Source organism: Gigantopelta aegis, chromosome 12 (genome assembly GCF_016097555.1).
Source record: "Gigantopelta aegis isolate Gae_Host chromosome 12, Gae_host_genome, whole genome shotgun sequence".
NCBI lineage: Eukaryota > Metazoa > Mollusca > Gastropoda > Neomphalida > Peltospiridae > Gigantopelta > Gigantopelta aegis.
The window spans coordinates 26,915,079-26,943,076 of record NC_054710.1 but is presented as its reverse complement, the minus strand read 5'-3'; the positions used below and the strand labels follow the sequence as shown (position 1 = coordinate 26,943,076).

Sequence of the window (27,998 nt, the reverse complement as noted above, 5' to 3'; positions counted from 1 at the left end):
TGGTTAAGGCGAACAATACATTTCAAAGGGTTGTCTATAATGTGAGCTACATGTATATCACACAGGGACACCTGAATACATGTACACTAACATTAAGTCACGCCGTAGTTTATCTGGGTCACCCGGGTGAACGTAGTTTAACGTCAAAAGACACGCGACTGGGGAATGTCCATTAAATATGTAAGTTTAATAGTATAATATTTTATTAGTCGGAACATCTTACAATGCAGCGAACTCGGGAATGTCCACACGCGACTGGTATATAGAAGATTTTAAGTACATTACAATTGTTTTATGATTGATCGTAATGGCAGATTTTATTCACCTGTTGTTATTAATGTGTTGTGGATTTTCGACAATAGGTAAGTTAAAAAATCAGAGCATGCGAGTGTGTGTTTGGGTTTGTGTGTGAACATGTATGTATGTGTCTGTGTATGGGCATGAGTATACATAGCGCGTTTCCGCATTTGAGCATTTGCGTAAGGCCCGTATATATGCGCGCGTATTTGTGTATGTGTTTGTCATAGTATATTTGTACTTCTGTGTTTATGTATGTGTCACTTTCGTAGACTGGGGGGGGGGGGGGGGGGGGGGGGTATGGGGGGGGGTAACATAAGCGGGTTTCCGCATTTGAGCATTGCGTAAGGCCCGTATATATGCGCGCGTATTTGTGTATGTGTTTGTCATAGTATATTTGTACTTCTGTGTTTATGTATGTGTCACTTTCGTAGACTGGGGGGGGGGGGGGGGGGGGGGGGGCCCCACCGTTGGGGAGGAGGGAAACCCACACTATGTATGTATGTGTAACCGGATGTTTTAAAATGCATTTCACATACACTACAATTTTAAAACAGTTTACATATATTTTATTCTTTCTAACTCTTAATACCAACACTACTACATATGTATGATTTTATAAAATTTAATACAGTAAAAAAAAAAGGTTCGATTGGGGGTGGGGTGGGTGGGGTGGCATGGCCCTCGTGGGCCCCACCCTCGCTCCGCCACTGGTATGTGTATACATATACATGTATGTGTGAATGTGCGTCTGAATGTATGTGTGCTTATGTGCGTGTGCATGTGTGCGATATTCTGTGTATGTATGTGCGTGTTACTCTAGCTGTGTGTTCGTGTGCGTGTGTGTACGTGTGTTGACTTGAGCTGTATCCTAACCGGACGCGAGCGATTATTTTAGAAATCATTGATTTCATTTGCCGCATCCTAACCGCACATATTTATATGTCGCGCCGTACGCGTGCGGTTGGGATACGGCGATTGAAATGAATGATTTCTAAAATAATCGCTCGCATCGTTCGCATCGCTCGCGTCTGGTTAGCATACAGCTTTAGAGTGCACTTTTGGTTATTTATAACAATCGTATTTTAAGTTACTATGTCACGTATACCTGTTAGTAGGCTGTTACCTGTACAGGTAGATCGGTGAACTAATTCGGTGAACCGTAGTGTTTCGCTGTATACTGAATCGTGCAGCCGCTGAACGTGTTTTGTTTTCTAATACAATGTGTACGTCTGGCTCTCTGCCCCCCTCCCCCCCCCCCCAAAAAAAAAAGAAGAAAAAAAGAAGAAGGTTGTTTTGTTTGACGACACCACTAGAGCACAGCGGCTGTTAGATGTCTTCTTCTGCATTCAAGCTATAGTTGATCATGCTTTAGGTTTGGAGTCTGGTTGTGGTGATAAAAACGCTGTCTCTGTCAAGTCGTCTTTGGAACCGCAAAGCTTGACAGCCAGTGTTGCTCCGTTCGGCCAGTGCTTTATCCTGGCTTCATCGTAAAGGGGGCAGAATTGCAGGATGTGCTCTGGGGACTGTGGTCCTGTTTGACATGGACATTCATCAGTGTCTGTCAGTTTCAGGTGGTACATATGAGATCTGAGATGGCTGGTTCTTAGCCTGAAAATGGTTGTCTCTTGGTATCTCGCCAGATGGACTGGATCCTTGGTTATAGCGTGGGTGCATCGGAACTTTCTCTTAATTATGTTTTTTGTTTCTCTGAAGGAGATTGGATGATTTGATTGGATGTCAAACAATTGCTAATAGTCTTAGAGAGGAAACCTGCTATTTTTTTCCCATCAGTAGCAAGGGATCTTTTATATGCACCATCCCACAGACAGGACTGCACACACCACGGCCTTTGATATACCAGACGTTGTGCACTGGCACCGGCCTCGGTGGCGTCGTGGTTAGACCATCGGTCTACAGGCTGGTAGGTACTGGGTTCGGATCCCAGTCGAGGCATGGGATTTTTAATCCAGATACCGACTCCAAACCCTGAGTGAGTGCTCCACAAGGCTCAATGGGTAGGTGTAACCCACTTGCACCGACCAGTGGTCCATAACTGGTTCAACAAAGGCCATGGTTTGTGCTATCCTGCCTGTGGGAAGCGCAAATAAAAGATCCCTTGCTGCTGATCGGAAAGAGTAGCCCATGTAGTGGCGACAGCGGGTTTCCTCTCAAGATCTGTGTGGTCCTTAACCATATGTCTGACGCCATATAACCGTAAATAAAATATTTCTTTCTTTGTGCACTGGCTGGAACGAAAAAATAACCCAATGGGCTCACCGACGGGGATCGATCCCAAATCGACCGCGCATCAAGCAAACGCTTTACCACTGGGCTACGTCCCGCCCCTCGGTGTAGAGTCCCCATCCCCACGTATGATATATAATAAACCGAAATGAGTAAGAAATGAATCCCGCTGATTTGTAATTAGGCCTATAGTGAGAAACAATACGTACTGCAATGGTGGGGGCTAGATTTAGCTCAGTCGGTTGAGCGCTCGCCTGAGGTGCTTGTGTCGCAGGATCGAATCGCCTCGGTGTAATCATTAAACTGAATGGGCTTCTTTTTTTCTTTTTTCTTTTTTCTTTTTTTTCTTTTTTCTAACCAGTGCACCTCAACTGGTCAAAGGCCGTGGTATGTGCTTTCCTGTCTGTGGGAAAGTGTATATAAAAGATCCCTTGCTACATTAGGAAAAATGTAGCCGGGTTCCTCTGATGACTACAGGAATTACCAAATGTTTGACATCCAATAGCTTTACACACTTTTACACTATTATAAAGCAAAATATCTGAAAAGTGGGGGGAGGAGCACATGCCCCCCCCCCCCTTCCCCTCTGCTTCCTACGCCAGTGTAGTGGTGTCGTTAAACAAAACACACTTTTTTGTTTACTACAATGATATAAGCTATTAGACAGAGATATTTAATTACTTGAACAAGCTGTTTTATTTACTAATAAAAACCCTTCCTAATGTTATCAAAAATCAGCAGCAATTGACTTTCCAAATATTACAAAATATTTGCCGCTAAACGCTCCCTGACGAAAGACAAACTACCTTAACAAAGCACCACAGAAAAGAGCATCTAAAACTAAATCTGGCCAGTGCCCCACGACTGGTATCTCAAAGACCGTGGTATGTGTTATCCTGTCTGTGTGGTGGTGAATATAAAAGATCCCTTGCTACAAATGGAAAAAATGTAGCGTGCTTCCTCTCTATCACTGTTTAAAAATGACCATACGTTTGACATCCGAAATGTGATCTAGTGGTGGTGTTAAACAAGCTTAGTTAATCAATGTGCTCTAGTTGTGTATTTAAACAAAACAAGATTTGTTTACTATACCAGTCACGGTGCACTGGCTGGAACGAGAAATAGCCCAATGGGTCCACCGACAGGGGTCGATCCTAAACCAACCGCGCATCAGGCGTGCACTTTACCACTGGGCTGCATCCCATCCCCTAGTTCTAGTCAGCCATTACTCAAGATTTTCTTCTTTTTTTTCATCTTTTTTTTCAGCAAAGATATTGTTTTATTTGGTATTATAAATAACAAAAACAGCTATTTTGTAAATTGGTTAACAATTAACGTCAAATAGTATATTTATAGTATGAAAGTACAGAAAATGTTTTTACATTTTAACAACGTTAAAGACATATTACAAACAAAATTTTATATAGAAAAATATATTCTTTTTAAAAATTGTAATTATTATTATTATTATTATTTTTTTTTTTTTTCTTCAAGAATTTCTTAATTTATGGCGATGGTCGAAAAGCTGAATGTTGACATAATGGACATTTTAGAGTCGGGACATAGCCCAGTGGTACAACGTTCGCTTGATGCGCAGTCGGTCTAGGATCGATCCCCGTCAGTGGACCCATTGGGCTATTTCTCTTTCCAGCCAGTGCTCCACAACTGATGTAACAAAAAGAGGCGTATGTACTATCCTGTCTGTGGGATGGCGCAAATAAAATATCATTTGCTGCTAATCGAAAAGAGTAGCCCATTAAGTGGCGACAGCGGGTTTACTCTCTGAATATCTGTGTAGTCCTTAACCATATGTCCGACGCCAAATAACCGTAAATAAAATGTGTTGAGTGCGTCGTTAAATAAAACATTTCCTTCTTTCTTAATTGACATTTTTTTTATGAACCACAACAAATGTCATTTCAATTATTTATAAAGTTTTATTGAAATGCATAGGCTACGTCCGCTACAACCACTTCATTTGGTCTATATGATGAATACACTTCCTTCAATTAAAGGGACATTCCTGACTTTGCTGCATTGTAAGATGTTTCTCTTAAAGGGATATTCCTGAGTTTGCTGCATTGTAAGATGTTTCTCTTAAAGGGACATTCCTGAGTTTCCTGCATTGTAAGATGTTTCCGACTAATAAAATATTTCTACGATTAACCTTACATATCAAATATATTAAATATATTTTCTTGTTTAGAATATCAGTGTCTGTATATTCAATGTGTTTCTGGATGTCTTAATATTTGTAAGAAGCCCAAACTGGATTATGTCTTCAAATAATTTCGTACGTACGAAAAAAAAATATTTTAGGAAATAAAATGAAATTTATCGTAGTACAAAATTAATATTAGAATGATCAGAAACACGTTTAATATACAGTCGCTAATATTTTATGAAGAAAAATATATTTGATATGTAATTACAGTCGCTAAAAAGTCTCTGTTAGTCGATAACATCTTTAAAATTGCAGAAAACTCAGGAATGTCCCTTTAATTAGTTAAGATTTAAAACGCTAATATCTAAGAATTAGAAGAAAAGTTGATATAATAGAGTAACAAACTTTTGTCAAAATTGTGTTCGTCATGACATAAAGCTCGTCACAACTGAAAATTATTTCACTCGGGACATAAATATGATAATAATTGGTAACTCGTTTATTATCCTACATCCTTTATGTTTCTGTACCGGCCTCGGTGGCGTCGTGGTTAGGCCATCGGTCTACATGCTGGTAGGTACTGGGTTCGGATCCCAGTCGAGGCATGGGATTTTTAATCCAGATACTGACTCCAAACCCCGAGTGAGTTCTCCGCAAGGCTCAATGGGTAGGTGTAGACCACTTGCACCGACCAGTGATCCATAACTGATTCAACAAAGGTCATGGTTTGTGCTATCCTGCCTGTGGGAAGCGCAAATAAAAGATCCCTTGCTGCTAATCGAAAAGAGTAACCCATGTAGTGGCGACAGCGGGTTTCCTCTCAAAATCTGTGTGGTCCTTAATCATATGTCTGACGTCATATAACCGTAAATAAAATGTGCTGAGTGCGTCGTTAAATAAAACATTTCTTTCGTCTCAACTGAAAATTATTTCACTCGGGACATAAATATGATAATAACTGGTAACTCGTTTATTATCCTACATCCTATGTTTTTGTGTGCTAGATTTAGCCTTTGCACCATCTACCCAGTCACCAACAAGCAAGCCGAAACCGACGCCAGTCAACAAACTGGCGATGGGACTTGGAATAGGACTCGGACTTCTAAGTATATTTGCACTGGTTACCGTCGCAATGTGTTGCGTTTGCAGACGATTGGCCAAAAGAAAAGTAAGTTAAAATTTTCTAAAAAAATAAAATAATAACAAAAAATAAATAAATAATAAAATAATAATTTTAAAAATATTAATAATAATAATAATAATAATAATAATAATAATAATAATAATACTAAAATAATAATACATTTTTAAAAATTAAGAAGAAGAAAAATCATTCCCTGTTACGTTTGGCTATATTCATGGGGTTTATTTGTATAGTGAATTTTGGCATCGTCCTACTATTATTTGCAATTGCTTTGTATGCACACCACTAAAGTTGTGTGTAACATTTCAAAATGATGTCATCTTGAACAGTCTGCTATATCAAAGAACGTGGTATGTGCTACACTGTCTGTGGGAAAGTGCATGTAAAAGATCTCCTCCCCGCTAATGGAAACAATGTAGCGGGTTTCCTCTAAGACTTCGAGTCCAAAATGTCCAAATGCTGGACATCCAATAGTCGATGATTAATATATTAATCTGCTCTAGTGGTGTCGTTAAACAAACAAACTTTTTTGTTGTTGTATATACTAAGAATTTTCTTATTTTCATTTGTTACAGGAGCCAGAAATTGTTTCAATATCAAATGGGACCCATAAGGAAAGCCCTGCTGTGACGTCACATGAGGTATCCAACGTTAAAATGCTAAAGGCGCACACCCCAGTTTCAGCCGGTGAAAATAAACACTAAGTTTAGTTAATCTACACACCTGTAACACACAGTTGAATAAGGTTATAACAGTGACAAGTTAAAGTCTGTGATGTTTAAACAGGGAAATAGGCCTACCGTCAAACAATAACTAGTAAGACGTCCACGAGTCCAAAATATTGGACTCGAGTACTCTAGGGTCAAACTCGACCCAGACCCGAGTACCCGACACTTACACCAGATGATGATGAGATTAAGGAATAAAGTAAAATAGCATAATGCATCTTAATTCCAGCGCTGAACATGGGTGCCAAATCATGCCATTGTATTGCATTGCACTGCACGCATTATCATAGCCCTGTAATGTAACTGGCTGCAAGCATATGGCAAAATGACGTAACAAATATAATTAAATGAGAATGCTCTTCCTTGCACGGTGCTTGAACCTTAATTGCATACAGGTACGTTAATATGTTATCATATCCAGGCGCGTACCTGCCTGTACGCAAATACGCAGTGGCGTCCACATAATTTTAAAAAATAAAATAAAAAATATATATAATAATAATAATAAAATAAATAAAAAAAACCCCAAAAACAACGGAAAACCGTGCGCGCGAAAGAAAAGGAGAGGGATAACAAAATTGTAGAATAATGGCACATTGTCAAGTTCACACACATGCACATAGCCTAGACTGTCTCACTGACATCATCAAATACAACATGACGACACATAGTTTATTTATAGGTGTAAAATTAGTTCTCAAAAGTTACCCAGAGTGCACCATATGACGTCTAGGTTTCAAAACATTTCTGGAGGCATGGGGGCGGGGGACACTCGCACCTTCGGTGCTCGACTGTAAATTTGGAATCCACATCAAAAATGGCTGGGTACGCCCCTGATATCATATTCCTTGCATGGGTACTCGAGTGCTAGACTCGGCCCGTGCTTGAGTACTCGTGGAGACCCTAATAACTAGAGCTGGTCTCGATAACTATTATTTCTTAAACGAACGTGTCTTTTTAGAATAATGGGAGGGGGGGGGGGGGGGAATGCGTTTTGGGGTATTACAAAAACATGGATGACTTGAACCACTTCAGGTGTATCAAAATTAATATTGTAAATAATAAACTGTTTACAAGTACTTCTGATTTAAATGATCACAACACCACTAAGGTTGTGTGTAACATTTCAAAATGATGTCATCTTGAACAGTCTGCTATATCAAAGACCGTGGTATGTTTTACACTGTCTGTGGGAAAGTGCATGTAAAAGATCTCCTCCCCGCTAATGGAAACAATGTAGCGGGTTTCCTCTAAGACTTCGCGCCCAAAATGTCCAAATGCTGGACATCCAATAGTCGATGATTAATATATTAATCTGCTCTAGTGTTTTTGTTAAACAAACGAACTTTTTTGTTGTTGTATATACTAAGAATTGTTTATTTTTTATTTTTTTTATTATTTTTTTGTTACAGGAGCCGGAAATTGTTTCAATATCAAGTGGGATCCATAAGGAAAGCTCTGCTGTGACGTCACAAGAGGTATCAAACGTTAAAATATTAAAGGCGCACACCCCAGTTTCAGCCCCTGAAAATAAACACTAAGTTTAGTTAATCTACACACCTGTAACACACAGCTGGATAAGGTTATAACAGTGACAAGCTAAAGTCTGTGATGTTTAAACTGGAAATAGGCCTACCGTCAAACAATAACTAGTAGGGCCTCCACGAGTCCAAAATATTGGACTCGAGTACTCGAGGGTCAAACTCGACCTAGACCCGAGTACCCGACACTTACATTAGATGATAATGAGATTAAAGGTAGGGTCAACTCAAACAAGAGCCTTATGTGTTGGAAAGATGCATACCCGGACCACCAGCATATACTGACACTTTAGCAAATGAAAAACGCGTAATTTTAGAGTTAATAAAAAAACATCATTATTCCTGCTAACTGGGGGCAGCCATTTTGTTTCGTTTTTGTGACGTCCGGTGGGATAGCTTGGGGCGAAGTCACGTCAGCTCCTGACCATTTCCTGTATGTACAGTGTAAACAAAAGCAGTAATTTTCGACAAGGCGCTTCTCTTTGATCAACCTGACTTGTAAAACAGCATAAATGACGTAATAATATAATAAACTATTTAACTAAATATATTTCAAGTTGCATTAACGGAACAAAATGGGGTTATAGTATTTTTCTCTGTTAAATAATCCAAAGGAAAAATGTACACTATTAGGCCTATTGATATGCTACGTTGGAGCAAAAACGACAACCCACGATACCCAAGTGATAATTTTCTTTTCTTTGGGACTATGTAATTAGTCAGTTCTGTGGTTTTAGATGGAATAGTCTACTTAATCAGTAGTTTTACAGAACTATTTACAGTAATAAACCATGTCCATTACAATTTTAGGGGCGACAGGTAATATTCCACAATACCGGTATGTATTTTTGTTTCTAGACAGCGTCAATTAATTGGCTCGTCTGGTTACCAATCAAATACACACCTGCCAATTAGGAATCACAGGTAGAAGCGACTAACAGCATAGACCAATTAACTAAGAAAACACTCCGTGTATCATTTCAGTACGTATGTTAATGCATGGGCAAAACATTGTTAATTGTTTCGACTTGTTGTGTAGCCACTTTGACAATGGTATTTTATTTTGTATTGAAAAATAATATATGTATATATTGATATACTTATTGCTGGTTTACTGGGATGTGTATTATTACAGAACATTGCAATGCATGACTATTTATCATCCCGCAAAAAACAGGTAGATTGTGTTTCTCTAGTTCTAAGGCTCATTCCTGACGTTACGCGTTAAGTATTACGTAACCACCAGCTCGCCAGAGGGCGTACTCACTGAGAAGGTACAAAATGGCTGCGCCCGTTATATATAATAGCCATCACATTTAACCGTTTTATTAATTAACTATACGATTATACGTATTGATATTAAGCAATAATGTGCATTATATATCGTTGAATATGCATACCAGGCCAAATGCCTTAATTGTCCTCTCCTTTAAGGAATAAAGTAAAATAGCCTTATGCATCTTAATTCCAGCGCTGAACATGGGTGCCAAATCATGCCATTGTATTGCATTGCACTGCACGCATTATCATAGCCCTGTAATGTAACTGGCTGCAAGCATATGGCAAAATTACGTAACAAATATAATTAAATGAGAATGCTCTTCCTTGCACGGTGCTTGAACCTTAATAATTGCATATAGGTACGTTAATGTGTTATTCTATAATATTCCTTGCATGGGTACTCGAGTCCTGTAAACGGACTCGGAGTCTTGCTAGACTCGGCCCGTGCCCGAGTACTCGAGTACTCGTGGGGAACCTAATAACTAGAGAAGGGTCTTAATTCACTAAACTCTCTCAACTTTGCGATCTCACAGTGCAATGCTAAAAGACTTGCAAAGAGGATGCTTTGTTGTCTAGCAGAGCCTAAGAGACCTTTGTGAATTGGGCCTCTGGTCTCGATAACTATTATTTCTCAAACGGACGTGCCTTTTTAGAATAATGAGGGGGAAATGCGTTTAGGGGTATTACAAAAACACGGATGACTTGAACCACTTCAGGTGTATGAAAATTAATATTGTAAATAATAAAATGTTTAAAAGTACTTTGATAATGAAAAATTCTTCGTAGTGTTTTTTAGAACTAGGGTTTGTCATTTTAAAGCTGCAACATCGGCAATTCGACCAGTTTTGTTTTCTCCCAATTACATCATTGTTCTATACCCGTTGACGTATATTAAGGTACCGGCCTCGGTGGCGTCGTGGTTAGGTCATCGGTCTACAGGCTGGTAGGTACTGGGTTCGGATCCCGGTCGAGGCATGGGATTTTTAATCCAGATACCGACTCCAAACCCTGAGTGAGTGCTCCGCAAGGCTCAGTGGGTAGGTGTAAACCACTTGCACCGACCAGTGATCCATAACTGGTTCAACAAAGGCCATGGTTTGTGCTATCCTGCCTGTGGGAAGTGCAAATAAAAGATCCCTTGCTGCCTGTCGTAAAAGAGTAGCCTATGTGGCGACAGCGGGTTTCCTCTAAAACACAGTGTCAGAATGACCATATGTTTGACGTCCAATAGCCGATGATAAGATAAAAAAATCAATGTGCTCTAGTGGCGTCGTTAAATAAAACAAACTTTACTTGTATATTAAGGTATAATCTGATTTTCTGCCATACATGGGTTTGACTAACAATAAAATACCTAAATAATTTCAAAATGGTTATAGAGATGTGTGGATTAGGCCTGTTCTACTTTAACTTTTAACTTGTTTTGTAAGCAAGTCGGCTGCTTTGTGTAAATATCGAATGATCCTATCTTTAACAAGGAAATGTTTCATTTAACGACGCACTCAACACATTTTAGTCACGGTTATATAGCTTCGGGCATATGGTTAAGGACCACACATATATTGGCAGAGGAAACCCGCTGTCGCCACTTCATGGGCTACTCTTTTTGATTAGCAGCAAGGGATCTTTTATATACACCACCCCACAGACAGGATAGCACATACCACGGCCTTTGATGTACCAGTGCGCTGGCTGGAACGAGAAATAGCCCAATAGGCCCATTGACGGGGATCGATCCCAAACCGACCGTGCATCAAGCGAGCGCTTTACCATAATTCCTTTTTAAATCTGAACAAGACCGTTTTTCATAATTAAAATCGTGTTTTTTTCACATGCCAGAGTCGAAATGGTATACTAATATTAGCAAAGTCACAAGCTATTTCTCGTTCCAGACAGTGCACCACGACTGGTATACCAAAGGCTGTAGTATGTACTACCCTGTCTGTGGGATGGTGCATATAAAAGATCCCTTGCTACTAATGGAAAGAATGTAGCGGGTTTCCTCTCTATTACTGTGTCAAAATGACCATATGTTTGACATCCAATAACCGATGATTAATAAATCAATGTGCTCTAGTGTTGTCATTCTCAAAACAAACTATTGATTGGTTTCATGAATCCTTATCTGAGCCTGTGCTTATAAAACATTTCGAGTCTAGACTCATTCTCAAATGACGTCATTCGTAAGTTTGTTTTGTTTAACGACACCACTAGAGCATATTGATTAATTAATCATTGGCTATTGGATGACACATTTGATAATTCTGACTCGTAGTCATCAGAGAAAACCCGCTACATTTTCCCTAATGCAGCCAGGGATCTTTTATATGCTCTTTCCCACAGACAGGAAAATACATACTACGTCTCTTTGACCAGTTGTGGTGCACTGGTTGGAATGATAAAAAAAACACAAAAAAACCAATCAGTTTAATGGATCCACCGAGGTGGTTCGATCCTACGACGCAAGCACCTCAAGCGAGCACTCAATCGACTGAGCTAAATCCCGCCCTAAGACTCTATTAGTGTTTTGAGGGGAGGGACGTAGCCCAGTGGTATAGCGCTCGCTTGATGCGTGGTCGGTTTAGGATCGATCCCCGTCGGTAGCCCCATTAGGCTATTTCTCGTTCCAGCCGTGCACCACGACTAGTGTAACAAAGGCCGTAGTATGTACTATCCTGTCTGTGGGATCGTGCATATAAAAGATCCCTTGCTGCTAATCGAAAAGAGTAGCCCATGAAGTGGCGACAGCGGGTTTCCTCTATATATCTGTGTGGTCCTTAACCATATGTCTGACGCCATATAATCGTAAATAAAATGTGTTGAGTGCGTCGTTAAACAAAACATTTCCTTCCTTCTTCCTTCCTATTAGTGTTTTGAATTCACTCTAAAAGTTTTATAAGCGCCAGGCTAGGTGCATCGTCCAGGAGGACTGCCACTATGTAGAAGATCAAATTCATATTCTATTTCAGACTCGCGAGTATTCCCGACTGACGCCGGGATCTGACGAGTTTCCACGGAATCGAGTGACACCCAGGAACGTGCTCGGAGAGGGCAGATTCGGAAAGGTTCTGAAAGCAGTGGCTTTGGATATCCGAGGACTGGGACGGTGGGACGAGGTGGCTATCAAAATGGTTAAAGGTACAATTCGGTCGTGGTATGTGCTGTTCTGTCATTAGAAACCATTAAAGTTTGTTTTGTTTAACGACACCACTACTAGAGCGTATTGATTTATTAGTCCCCTGCCGGTCCAACTGAAGGGTCTATAGGTTTCATCTCCGTCCTTTTCTGTCTGTGTATGTGTCTGTCTGTCTGTCTGTCTGTCTGTGTGTGTGTCTGTCTGTCTGTCTGTCTCTCCCACATATAGTTTTTCAGATGTTGTTTTAACAATGCCTCAAGATATTGAGCTGGAATTTTGTGTATAGCTTTATCATGTACTGTTACAGACCAAGTTGGACTTCCATGGCGATTTACCCATTTTTCGCAGAGTTATGGCTCTTGAATTTAGGAGATACGAAAATTTGTTTGGCCCGGTAGGGGACATGTATTGCTGTAGGAGTACTCTCAGAATGCTTGTTAATCATTGATCAGCTTGGATATCAAACCTTTGGACATTCAGACATATAGTTTTAGAGACGAAACCCACTACCATTTTCAATTAGTAGCAAGGGATCTTTTATATGCACCATCTCACAAGTAGGATAGCACATACCATGACCTTTGATATACCAGTCGTGGTCCACTGGCTAGAACAAGAACTAGCCCAATGGGCCACCGGCAGGGATCGATCATAAACTAATCGCGCGTCAGGTGAGCGCCTAACCAATGGGCTACGTCACGCCCTGGTATGTGCTGTTATGTCACTGTAAAACTGCATATATATATATATACACACGCACACACATACATATATATGTAGGCATATATATATATATATATATATATATATATATATATATATATATATATATATATATATATACATCGTTAAAAGTGTATGTTTGTCTCTACATGACAGGCTTGTTTCGTGAGAGAGTTGAATTGCTCTCACTCATCAGATGTAGATTTAATTACACCGTCAACGGAAAGCTGATGACGTAATGGACTCTATGACGTCGAGGTTACGTCACTATGCAGGTCTATAGGTGATGTGTGGTATGCGCACAGAAGGTATTTGCGTCTGTGTCGACATGCTGATACGAGTTCATTCTTGGAGTTTAGTGTGCTGGTTTCAGGTTTATACATTATGAACAGTTTTTCCTTCAGGCAGAGGTTACATCTTTTGCTCGCTGGAGAGTATGGCTTTGCTTTGGATAAAAAAAAATCCACTTAATGGTGTATGGGGTGAATCTATCCTCCAGTGTCCAAATGTACTGACTTAGCGCTGTTGCGTTCTTCTGTGTTGCGTTTTGAAAACTGCTCGTATGCGCGGTATATCTCGTCTTAAATGTGTTCTCGGTCAAACCAACGTATGTTTCTTGCTTGTTGTCATCGAGTGTATTAACGGTAGCTTGGTATATTACTCCTTTCTGCAAGCATTTACCCTCAAGTGGACATTCAGCTCTTCGTCTACAGTTGCATTCTCTGGAGGGAACGGCGTCTTTGTCTCTGTGTTGTTGAAGTAGAGTTTTGTTATGCGCTGAAATTGTGTATGTATGTATGTATGTGTATGTGTGTGTGTGTATATAAGACAAAATGACAAGAGTTAGTTAATCAATGTGCTCTAGTGGTGGTGTTAAACAAAACAATTTATATTTTGTGGTACAACAAACAACAAAACAATATTTGTTTATTTGAGAAAGTGTTATTCCCCTCATTGGTGTGTCATAAATTTCGTACAGCACACTCTTTCGTGTAATAATTAATTTTATTTCTCTTTTAGAATCAGCCACGGATGCGGAGAAACAGGATTTTTATCACGAGCTGCTGATAGTGAAGAAACTACGAAAACACGTCAACGTCGTCACCTTTCTTGGATGCTGTACTGTAGGAGGTATATATTTGCAATGATTCTAAGATATCCCCACACTCCACTACACCCCCATCCCTGGTCATTTTATCAATTTATTAATAATCGGCTATTGGATGTTAAAGATTTAATAATTTTGACAAATAGAGAAGAAACCCTGTTAATTTTGTTTCGTTAGTAGATAGAGAATAATACATGAGTCGCCATTAGATACCATTTATCTCACGAGTTATTTTAAAATGTATCTAACGAGCGAAAGCGAATTTGATACATTTTTAAATGTGTAGTGTTGAAAATGGGCAGAATTTTGAAAATAGCAATTAGTAAAAAGTTAATAGAATAAAAAAATTAAAAAATTACAAGCCAAAAATAAAAAGAATTGACTGCTCGGCCGAATATTTATATAATTTGGAGCATTTTAGAAGGACAGTCCAAAAATAAATAAGAGAAAGAAGAGAGGATCGGACTATTTAATAATATTTAAAAAAAAAAGAAGTAATTTCGACATAAAAGTTTGAACGAAAGTCTAAATGTTTAAAGTCCGATATATATGTCCACGTGAGTGGCCTCGTTAAGGCCGTTGGAGGTTGGTCTACGGCGAACCGATGAGCGGAGAGCCGGCAAAGGCGGGGATGAAGTGCTTCCATCTCTGGTCGGCGAGGATGGTTATGACACTCCGGTAGTCGTTGCCGAAAAGGGCCTTGACGATCCTGTGGATGGTGTGGCTATCCATCTCTCTAACCAGGACCGCTTGTCGGTAGACTCCTTCTCGGCGCTGAGTTAGTACCAACCCCGTCTTGCCGGCTGTAGATTTAATGTGTGTAGCTCGTAAGCGCTTCCATCAGGCAGTTGTTTCAGTTCTGGTTTCACTAGTCCGCCCATCAGGGATGACGGATCCGAGGTGTCCCCCTGCACGAACTTCAGGAAGCCGGACCTAATTTTCCCGATCTGAACTTTCCAGACGGCTTCCGAGTCGGAGGGGGGCGGTGGTTGTGAAGGTGGAGGCCGGGCCTTGTCAGGTTGGTCGCTCGGCTGAGCGACGGCCTTCCTCTTTCCAACGGCGGCTGATCGGGCCGGTGGCTTGACGAAATAAATAATTTGTAATGTAAAACTGAAGACTGATTTAGTTTGGGTTTTTTTTATAAAATAATTTTTAATGTAAAATTGAAGACTGATAACCCACCCCGTACGTATTGGTATGGTTCGCTGTACTGCGGCCACTAAAATAGACTCGCCCGATATTTTTAGAATTTGTATGCTCCCAAATAACGTTATAAAAGGCGAAGTGTGACTGTTCAATATTTAAATTATTATTTACAGACGAAATGTTACCTGGACATTGGGAACTACGCAGTGTTGTTAGCAATACGATTAAAATTAGTTCTACTGGTCTAAATAAGGCATTCGTAATTCACATGAAACATATCGTATACCTTCAGGATAATTCGTAATGTTTTCAAATTATTTTTAAATCACTGGCAGGATTCTGCAAGTAAGGTTTTGATTGATGGACATGAGCTCCAACTGGCTGGTGTTAGATCCACATGTAATAGTGGAGCTAATTTTAATTAGATTGACGAAATGTTACCTGGACATTGGAGACTACGCAGTGTTGTTAGCAATCCGATTAAAATTAGTTCTACTGGTCTAGATTCTGTCTCCACAGAACCAGCACTCATGATCATGGAGTATGTTTCTGGTACTGACCTATTGACCTACTTACGGAAATGCCGACCGGGAAGACTATCACGTGATGAACAAGGGAATACTCTATCGCAGAAGGATTTGCTATCATTTGCATTTCAGACAGCGCGTGGCCTACGACATTTAGAAAATAGCAAGGTAATTAACACGGCATTCAAAGTAAATAGGTGAACAACGAATTATACTCTAATTACATGTGCAAATTATTATTGGAATTATACTCTATTACATATGCAAATTATTATGGCCAGGGTTTTTTTCTCGTTCCAACCAGTGCACCACAACTGGTCAAAAACAAGTTTGTTTTGTTTAACAACACCACTAGAGTACATTGGTGTATTAATCATCGGCTACTGGATGTCAAACATTTGGTAATTTTGAAATATAGTCTTAGAGAGGAAACCCGCTACATGTTTTCATTAGTAGCAAGGGATCTTTTATATGCACCATCCCATAGACAGGATAGCAAATACCACAGCCTTTGATATACCAAACTGGCTGGAACGCGAATAGCCCAATGGGCCCACTGACGGGGATCGATCCCAAACCGACCGCGCATCAAACGAGAGCTTTACCACTGGGATACGCCCCGTCCCCATAACTGGTCAAAAGCCGTGGTATGTACTTTTCTGTCTGTGGGAAAATTCACATAATGGAAAAATGTAGCAGGTTTCCTCTCTACGATGATATGTCAGATTACCAAATGTTTGACATCCAATAGCTGAATCAATGTGCTCTAGTGGTGTCGTTAAACAAAACAAACTTTAAACTTTATTATGGCCATCTTAAACAAAATAAACTGTAATAATATGTTCATAAAATTAAAAAATATATATAATTATAATAATAAAAAAAGAGGAGAGAGAAAAATCAAAACAATATATGTTTAACAACACCCCAGCACAAAAATAGAGATTCTTTATTGTGTGTCAAACAAAGGTAAGAATATCAAAATAATTATTTCCATTAAAGGGACATTCCTGAGTTTACTGCAATTTTAAAGATGTTATCGACCAACAGATACTTTTTAACGATTGTAATTACATATCAGATATATTTTTCTGCATAAATTATTAGTGGCTGTATATTTAACGTGTTTCTGATCGTTCTAATATTTGTACTAGGTTAAATTTAATTTTATTTCCTAAAATATGAAGTTTGGGCTTCTTAGAAATATTAAGACGACAAGAAACACATTGAATATACAGACACTGCTATTCTAAACAAGAAAATATAATTAATATGTAAGTTTAATCGTAGAACTATTTTATTAGTCGGAAACATCTTACAATGCAGCAAACTGTCCCTTTAAGAAATGTTTTTGTATAATTGTGTAAGACAGTGTAAGAAGCTGTGGGAAACGTACAACAGAATACAATACACATAGGCGTACGGGCTTCCATTTTGGTAAGGGGGCAGGCTGGCTTTTGCCCGAATTAAACGAAAATGCCAGAATCTAGATAACAACATTTATTCATATCAGCATTACGCATTACGCATTTTTACATGGATTATAACTAATTTTGTGGGTAGAATGATGAAAGTACATAGTAAAAACGTCTCAGGTTAAAGGCATATTGTCACAGACCACTGACCTATTACATGGCCTAACAAAGTATTACTTAATATATATACATGTATATATATATATTTGATTTGTCCCTAAATGTACTTTATTCAACCATCTATGTAACCACCATACTCCACTTATAAATGATATTTTGTAAAAAGAATTGAATTATGGCAGTGGTCCATTCCAAAATCTAACATTGCTGAGAGGGTTGACATGAATTTCACTCGATCATGATGTAGTTAAAGTGATACAATAGTGTGACGGTACATGCTCTTAAATTTGTTTCGCCTGTGGCGATTTTAATTGTGTTAGAGGGCCGTGTGCAGTTTCATTGCCCATAGCCCAGGTGGGCAACTTGTTACGTAATACTTCGCGCGATCGGGCATTCCAATATGCACTTAGTCCAGTTGTGGAGGCCATGTGGCGAGTAGTTACGTAATACCCCTGCGAGTGCGGTTTCGACGACCGTGATTTGGCGACGATGGCGTCAGTAAGTCTGACGATCAGAGAGAAATAATAGCGACTCTAGTAGAGTTGGAATATGAGATGATACGTGAGGTACCGCCTTGTACCCCCAGGCAAAATCCTGATTTATAATAAATAGCTAGTGTTTTAGAGATATCGAGGAGAACGAATTAGGAAGGCTACAGGGGATCACGGACGTCGTCCACTGAACGAAATATATTAGTTCAGACGGGACTGGTAAATATATTATTTCTGCTCTGTGTATAACCTTGATGTGATTGATGTGACTTTTAAATATTTAATACTGTATTATACCAATATTCTTTAGACAGTGTCTTCGGTCATCTGACGAAGTAAATCGTAGACTTCTTGTTCTAACATTATACGAGTATTTGGTAATATAAAGCTTAGCCAGTCATCCTAGACGACCTAGGTACACTGTAGGTTATTGTCTTTATTGTGATAAGTATTAATTCTGTGTTACAAGGTTACTGAATGAGTAGTTAGGGTTAATTAAAAATTAACCCGTTAGGAATAGAGCTGTAATTCCTTTATTAATTAAGTTCCCCAAGAAGCGTTCCTAAATTATCACACGTTACTGAACGAGTAGTAAGGGTTAATTAAAAATTAACCAGTTAGGAATGGTGTTGTAATTCCTTTATTAATTAACTTCTCCTGGAAGCGTTTCTCAATTATCACACGTGTGGGTGTGGTGTAACGGTGAAGTGATTCGCATATTGTGTAACTAGACACCTAGAAATTAACTAATTAAGTGATCAGTTCTGGGTTGTTATTATTGCTGTTATTAATTAACTACTACGGCTGTACATTTGTCAGCGTAGGATAATACAGATTCCAAAGTGTATTGTGTTTTGTTGTGTTTCTAGTGAGCTAAACGTGCTATAATAATATATACTTTATATAAGATCGTATCTCTGAGCATACCTAGAGACGAGCCATACTAGGGTTTAACCGCCTGTTACAGAGAGATCTAATAGATATATAGTTAGGAGAGAGATTTTGATAATCGTGTTCTATTCAGTTACGGGAATTATAGAATGCCCGTGACAAATAGCTAGATTTGGTATGTAAAAATTAATGTCATTTTGATTTATTATTAATTTTTAGAGAAATAAGGTCCTTAAATCTGTGACAGTATGCCTTTAATACATTTTACCCGAATATCTGTATCACTTGTGCCCGAATTTGAGGTTTTGCTACAGGACTAGGTGGGCAGTTGCCCCCCCCCCCCCCCCCCCCCCCCCCCGTACGCTTATCAAGGTAAGTATATTAACAAAACGTTGTACAATACAAAAATCAAGGTAAGTATATTTTAAAACTTTGTATAAAAAGTAAAATGATTTAAAAACTTCAAAATACATTCTGGGTGAAATTTAAATGATTAAACAAAAATGAACAACCTCCTCCAAAAACAAAACAACCCAGAAAACCCCAAACAAACAAACAAACAAACAAACAAACCCAAAAAACCCCAAACAAACAACAACAATATGTTATTGAAACATTACTTGCAAAGAATTGGCAACAGTTACCAAATGTGGGGCGTAACCCACTGGTAAAGCGCTCGCTTGATGCACGGTCGTCTATAGGGCTATTTCTCGTTCCAGCCAGTGTACCATGGCTGGTATATCAAAGGCTGTGGTATGTGCTATCCTGTCTGTGGGATGGTGCGTATAAAAGATCCATTGCTACTAATGGAAAAATGTAGCGGGTTTCCTCTAAGACAATATGTGTCAAAATTACCAAACGTTTGACATCCAATAGCCGATGATTAATAAATCAATTTGCTCTAGTGGTGTCGTTGAACAAAACAAAGAAACCAAATGCAGTTTTATTATTTGCAGATTGTTCACAGGGATGTGGCTGCCAGGAACGTCTTGGTGGACAAGGACAAAGTCTGTAAGGTTTCTGACTTCGGTCTCGCACGAGACATAGAGAGTGCTGATATTTACGATATCACATCAAAGGTGAAGATCAAGTTCCACTTTAAATTTTTAATTAATTTAAAAAAAAAAAAAAAAATTAATTTTTATATATTTTTTAAAATATTTTGGAGGGTGGGGTCACAACAACAATACAATATACATTCGCATTATCAAAGTTTTTAATAATGATCACAAAGGCGGATCTAGGGGGAGGGGGGGGTGGCAGTAACCCGGGCTCCCCTAAATTTTGCGATAGTTATAATTTTATTATATATTAATTTTCTCTTTTTTTACCATCCCCCTCCAAACCTCCCCCAAAGTTCCTTTGGCATTTCACCTCATGTCATTGGGGCCCCCTAAATGAATTTTCTGGATCCGCAACTGGATCATATATAGGATACCCGCAACAGGATATTTCATCCCTCTTGCACTGCCTGTACGAGGACTGCTCCTCCTAAGACTTGCACAGGATAGAGCTCGGTGGAATATATACAGCTGTGATGGCACGCACTGTGAAAGTACTCACTTGTGACAATGGTCCAGTTAATATTATGACTAACATTTGATGTTTGAAAGCAAAGAACTGAAAACTACAAGAGGAAAAACATTTCATATTTATGGGTCATAGTTTGGTTGATATATTGCATATAGTGTTTTTAACCACATACGTTAACATTGTCGTCTATGAGATTGTATTTCGTATAGTACAACGTGAAATCACTTTTTCAGGGACCCCTGCCTATCAGATGGATGGCTCCTGAGTCTCTCCGTGACACGATTCACACACACAAGTCAGACGTGTGGGCTTACGGGGTACTGCTCTGGGAAATTGTCACTCTTGGTGAGTTTAGAGCTTTTAAACCTGCAATGGCCGGATACATTTCTATAGTTTCGATCACTGACCAATATCTATCTATCTATCTACAGTGAAACCTTTCTAGACTGGACACTTTGTAAACTGGAATTCCCTCAAAACAGGACGTTTTACAGAGTTCCTTTATAAAAACCAGTACAGAACTGTACCCCTCTAAATCGGATCCCTCTAAATACAGGACATTTTTATTGGTCCCAAGGGTGTCCGGTTTAGAGTGGTTTCAGTATCTATCTATTTATCTATATATATATATATCGAGAGAGAGAGAGAGAGAGAGAGAGAGAGAGAGAGAGAGAGAGAGAGAGAGAGAGAGAGAGAGAGTTTTCGGAATTAATATATAAGAGTTCAAATTTGGCACTGCATTGCAGCTGGATGTGGATGATTTCGTTAAATATTGTAAGAAGTGTGCACTTCATGGCCTGCATCTAAACTCTGTAAACTATGCATCCCCAGTTGAAAGGTGAATTAATATATAACTGTCACCCGACCCCTATATATATATACATACACATAGATACATATACACGCACACACAGATACACAGATACACACACCTGTATTTATATTTCTGATTTTTAAAAACAAAATTCAAAATGTTTCTTTTCAAATTTAAAGACATAAATATTGTAGTTTCTTTCGTTTTTTTTCCCGACATTTCTCTCTTTTCTTCCTTTAAAAAAAAAAAAAAATCTCTTTTTTCCCCTTCCTTTTTGTTTAAAGGTACATTCCCGAGTTTGCTGCATTGTAAGATGTTTCCGACTAATAAAATATTTCTACGATTAAACTTACATATTAAATATATTTTCTGGTTTAGAATATCGGTGTCTGTATATTCAATGTGTTTCTGGTCGTCTTAATGTTTGTAAGAAGCCCACACTGAAGTTCGTCTTCAAATAATTTCGTACGTACGAAAAAATCATATTTTAGGAAATAAAACGAAATTTAACCCAGTACAAATATAAGAACGATCAGAAACATGTTTAATATACAACCACTAATATTTTATGCAGAAAAATATATTTGATATTTAATTACAATCGTAATTACAACTCAGGAATGCCCCTTTAAACTAAGACAAGTGTTGTTTTCAGGGTCAAGTCCGTATCCGGGGATGTCTGTTAAGGAGGTAATCACGTTCGTCCTTGAGAAGAACAAACAAGAAAGTCCTCCACAGTGTAACGACGAGATGTAAGGACAATAAATTAAAATAATAATAATAAAGAAGTAGAAAATATAATTATTAAAAATATTAAAAAGAAAAGTAAGAAAAAACTACCCAAAACCCCCACACAAACACATAAGGGACGTAAGGGACGTTATGTAAGGGCACCTGTCCCAAGTTCAGCAGCATTTAAACATTTTATTTCATCTTATTTCAATGCTTATATCCAATTAAGGTTCAAGCACGCTGTCCCGGGCACACACACACACACACACCTCAGCTGTCTGTCCAGGACAGTGGGTTAGTTATTAACTGTTAGTTGTTAGTGAGAGAGAAGAGGGTGTAGTGGCCTTACACCAACCCATTGAGTCATTAAAACTCGCTCTGAGTGGGAGACGGTACCGGGCTGCGAATACTGTACCTACCAGCCTTTATGTCCGATGACTTAACCATGACGCCACCGTGGCAGGTAGCTAAGCAGCAAACAGCTAAACAGATAATGATATTCATCACCTAATTCATTTTGGTTACAAAGGGTACATTCCCTTTCTTCTCGTGGTCTATTTCCCCACCTGCCCTTTTCAACAGGGAGTTGATGGTTGACTAATCTGTTTTGTAATAGGTATTGATAGTCGCTTTGGTACCCACTCAGTTACTTACCCATCCACTCCATTATCGGACCTAAAAAAAAGTTTGTTTTGTTTAACGACACCACTGGAGCACATTGATTAATTAATCATAAGCTATTGGATGTCAAACATATGTTTATTCTGACTCGTCATCAGAGGAAACCCGTTGCATTTTGTCCTAATGCAGTAAGGGATCTCTTATATGCACTTTCCCACAGAACCCCCCCCCCCCCCCACATACCACAGCCTTTGTCCAGTTGTGGTGCACTGGTTGGAACGAAAAAAACCCATCAGTTTAATGGGTCCACCGAGGTGGTTTGATCCTGCGACGCAATCACTCACCCGATTGAACAAAATCCCACCCTATCAGACCTGAAGTAATGCTGGTGTACTCCTGGATTGACTCATTCTCTTCCTTAGAACAGAAAAGGACAGAACAGACAAGATAGGGTTTACGGGAGACAAAAGTAGAATACAAATGCAATAAAATAATAAAGACACAATATCACAATATTTATATAACTTGCCCATTCGCCCACCCACTCTATTTTCAGATCTAAGATAATGCAGGAGAACTCCTTGACTCACTCTCTTCCTCAATCAATGACAATATTTATATAACTTACCCACTCGCCCACCCACTGTATTTTCAGATCTAAGATAATGCTTGAGAACTCCTTGACTAACTCACTCTCTTCCTCAATCAATCACAATATTTATATAACTTAACCACTCGCCCACCCACTGTATTTTCAGATCTAAAATAATGCTTGAGAACTCCTTGACTAACTCACTCTCTTCCTCAATCAATCACAATATTTATATAACTTACCCACTCGCCCACCCACTGTATTTTCAGATCTAAGATGATGCAGGAGAACTCCTTGACTAACTCACTCTCTTCCTCAATCAATCACAATATTTATATAACTTACACACTCGCCCACCCATTGTATTTTCAGATCTAAGATAATGCTTGAGAACTCCTTGACTAACTCACTCTCTTCCTCAATCAATCACAATATTTATATAACTTACACATTCGCCCACCAACTGTATTTTCAGATCTAAGATAATGCAGGAGAACTCCTTGACTAACTCACTCTCTTCCTCAATCAATCACAATATTTATATAACTTACCCACTCGCCCACCCACTGTATTTTCAGATCTAAGATAATGCAGGAGAACTCCTTGACTAACTCACTCTCTTCCTCAATCAATCACAATATTTATATAACTTACCCACTCGCCCACCCACTGTATTTTCAGATCTAAGATAATGCAGGAGAACTCCTTGACTAACTCACTCTCTTCCTCAATCAATCACAATATTTATATAACTTACCCACTCGCCCACCCACTGTATTTTCAGATCTAAGATAATGCAGGAGAACTCCTTGACTAACTCACTCTCTTCCTCAATCAATCACAATATTTATATAACTTACCCACTCGCCCACCCACTGTATTTTCAGATCTAAGATAATGCAGGAGAACTCCTTGACTAACTCACTCTCTTCCTCAATCAATCACAATATTTATATAACTTACCCACTCGCCCACCCACTGTATTTTCAGATCTAAGATAATGCAGGAGAACTCCTTGACTAACTCACTCTCTTCCTCAATCAATCACAATATTTATATAACTTACACACTCGCCCACCCACTGTATTTTCAGATCTAAAATAATGCTTGAGAACTCCTTGACTAACTCACTCTCTTCCTCAATCAATGACAATATTTATATAACTTACCCACTCGCTCACCCACTGTATTTTCAGATCTAAGATAATGCTTGAGAACTCCTTGACTAACTCACTCTCTTCCTCAATCAATGACAATATTTATATAATTTACACATTCGCCCACCCACTGTATTTTCAGATCTAAGATAATGCTTGAGAACTCCTTGACTAACTCACTCTCTTTCACAATGAATCACAATATTTATATAACTTACACACTCGCCCACCCACTGTATTTTCAGATCTAAGATAATGCTTGAGAACTCCTTGACTAACTCACTCTCTTCCTCAATCAATCACAATATTTATATAACTTACACACTCGCCCACCCACTGTATTTTCAGATCTAAGATAATGCTTGAGAACTCCTTGACTAACTCTCTCTCTTCCTCAATGAATCACAATATTTATATAACTTACACATTCGCCCACCCTCTGTATTTTCAGATCTAAGATAATGCTTGAGAACTCCTTGACTAACTCTCTCTCTTCCTCAATGAATCACAATATTTATATAACTTACCCATTCGCCCACCCACCCTATTTTCAGATCTAAAATAATGCAGGAGTGCTGGGAGTTTAAAGCCTCAGACCGGCCTTCGTTTGACGACGTCATCGTGACGTTTGAACAGATCCTGGAGGATGAGGGGGACTACATCCGACTGGAGAACATGGGCGATGGATTGTACGAAATACTCGAGGGACTGTTCACTGATGAGAAATTGTGACACACTTTGACTGCTAGTGGACAGCATATAGACAATACTACACAGACTATTTACTTAGAAGTGAACAGACAATACAAAACAGTACAAAGACTATTTACTTAGGAGTAGACATTGTATACAAAATACAGGTACTGCAAAGAATATTCACTTAGGAGTGGACAGAGTACACACAACTCTACAAAGACTATTTTCTTAGGAGAATTTGTGATACATTTTGAATGGGAAATGTCGTCAGAGTATAAAATACAATGTACTATAAAGACTATTTACTAACAAGAAATTGCGATACATTTTGAATGAGTGGACAGAATATACACAGACAGTTTCCCAACAAGAAATTGTGATATATTTTAAATGGGGAAAGGTCGACAGAGTGTACAAATACAATGTACTATAAAGACTATTTACTGAGAAGAAATTGTGATACATTTTGAATGGGTGGACAGAATATACACAGACAGTTCACCAACGAGAAATTGTGATATATTTTAAATGGGTGGGGACATCGTACACAAAAATACTACAAAGATTCTTTACTGATGAGCAAATGTAATACATTTTGAATGAGAGAGTTTGCAAACAATACTACAAAGACTCTTTACTGGTGAGATATTGTGATAATTTTGAATGAGAGTGGACAGAGTATGCAAACAATACTACAAAGACTCTTTACTGATGAGAAAGTGTGATACATTTTGAATGGGAGTGGACAGAGTATGCAAACAATACTACAAAAACTCCTTACTGATGAGAAAGTGTGATACATTTTGAATGGGAGTGGACAGAGTATGCAAACAATACTACAAAGACTCCTTACTGATGAGAAAGTGTGATACATTTTGAATGAGAGTGGACAGAGTATGCAAACAATACTACAAAGACTCCTTACTGATGAAAAAGTGTGATACATTTTGATTGAGAGTGAACAGAGTATGCAAACAATACTACAAAGACTCTTTACTGATGAGAAAGTGTGATACATTTTGAATGAGAGTGGACAGAGTGCAAACTATACTACAAAGACTCCTTACTGATGAGAAAGTGTGATACATTTTGAATGTGAGTGGACAGAGTATGCAAACAATACTACAAAGACTCTTTACTAATGAGAAAGTGAGATACATTTTGATTGAGAGTGAACAGAGTATGCAAACAATACTACAAAGACTCTCACTGGTGAGAAAGTGAGATACATTTTGAGTGAGAGTGGACAGAGTATGCAGCTATACTACATTTTGAATGAGAGTGGACAGTATGCAAACAATACTACAAAGACTCTTTACTGGTGAGAAAGTGTGATACATTTTGAATGAGAGTGGACAGAGTATGCAAACAATACTACAAAGACTCTTTACTGATGAGAAAGTGTGATATTGTGATGAGAAAGTGTGATACATTTTGAATGAGAGTGGACAGAGTATGCAAACAATACTACAAAGACTCTTTACTGATGAGAAAGTGTGAAAATTGTGATGAGAAAGTGTGATACATTTTGAATGAGAGTGGACAGAGTAGGCAAACAATACTACAAAGACCCTTTACTGATGAGAAAGTGTGATATTGTGATGAGAAAGTGTGATACATTTTGAATGAGAGTGGACAGAGTAGGCAAACAATACTACAAAGACTCTTTACTGATGAGAAAGTGTGATACATTTTGAATGAGAGTGGACAGAGTGCAAACTATACTACAAAGACTCCTTACTGATGAGAAAGTGTGATACATTTTGAATGTGAGTGGACAGAGTATGCAAACAATACTACAAAGACTCTTTACTAATGAGAAAGTGAGATACATTTTGATTGAGAGTGAACAGAGTATGCAAACAATACTACAAAGACTCTCACTGGTGAGAAAGTGAGATACATTTTGAGTGAGAGTGGACAGAGTATGCAGCTATACTACATTTTGAATGAGAGTGGACAGTATGCAAACAATACTACAAAGACTCTTTACTGGTGAGAAAGTGTGATACATTTTGAATGAGAGTGGACAGAGTATGCAAACAATACTACAAAGACTCTTTACTGATGAGAAAGTGTGATATTGTGATGAGAAAGTGTGATACATTTTGAATGAGAGTGGACAGAGTATGCAAACAATACTACAAAGACTCTTTACTGATGAGAAAGTGTGAAAATTGTGATGAGAAAGTGTGATACATTTTGAATGAGAGTGGACAGAGTAGGCAAACAATACTACAAAGACCCTTTACTGATGAGAAAGTGTGATATTGTGATGAGAAAGTGTGATACATTTTGAATGAGAGTGGACAGAGTAGGCAAACAATACTACAAAGCCTTTACTGGTGAGATACTGTGATACATTTTTAATGAGAGTGGACAGAGTATGCAAACAATACTACAAAGACTCTTTACTGATGAGAAATATTTGGATGATACACGAAGATCATACGAAATTTAGACGGCAAAGTTTACTGAGGAAAATTTATAAATTTGAATGAAATAGTTTATGGATTCTGTGGGGTCGATCATGTACATGATTAAAAAAAAAATGTTTACGTTTTTTTATTCTTTTATATACGAACACCTTTAAAAAAGTTTGACGTTTGGGTAACACTTCCTTGTGAAGTACATTTTCTCCTCGGAGCCCTTATGTCATTTTCAGTTAGCTGCCAAAAGGCTAAAATGACAATACTGATGTTTCATGCAATAAATCATTATTAGTCAACCAAAGATGATGATTATTTTTTCGAGTATAATACTCAGTATTTATGTGTTACTAACTGCTTTTGATAAATAAAAATACATCACAATACCCTGTGATTTTAATACGA

The 27,998-nt window shown here is 38.5% G+C and overlaps 1 protein-coding gene across 1 annotated transcript; it reads left to right on the top strand.

Moving 5' to 3' along the window:
* Window positions 1-247: 247 nt before the first annotated feature.
* On the top strand, window positions 248-27,998 carry LOC121386653 (tyrosine kinase receptor Cad96Ca-like). The gene is made up of 11 exons (XM_041517632.1): window positions 248-362; window positions 5,713-5,876; window positions 6,428-6,493; window positions 7,993-8,058; window positions 12,372-12,540; window positions 14,282-14,392; window positions 16,035-16,210; window positions 19,976-20,098; window positions 20,786-20,897; window positions 22,022-22,118; window positions 25,023-27,998. The coding sequence occupies exons 1-11, from the start codon at window positions 308-310 to the stop codon at window positions 25,198-25,200; spliced, it is 1,317 nt and encodes a 438-aa protein (XP_041373566.1). The 5' UTR covers window positions 248-307; the 3' UTR covers window positions 25,201-27,998.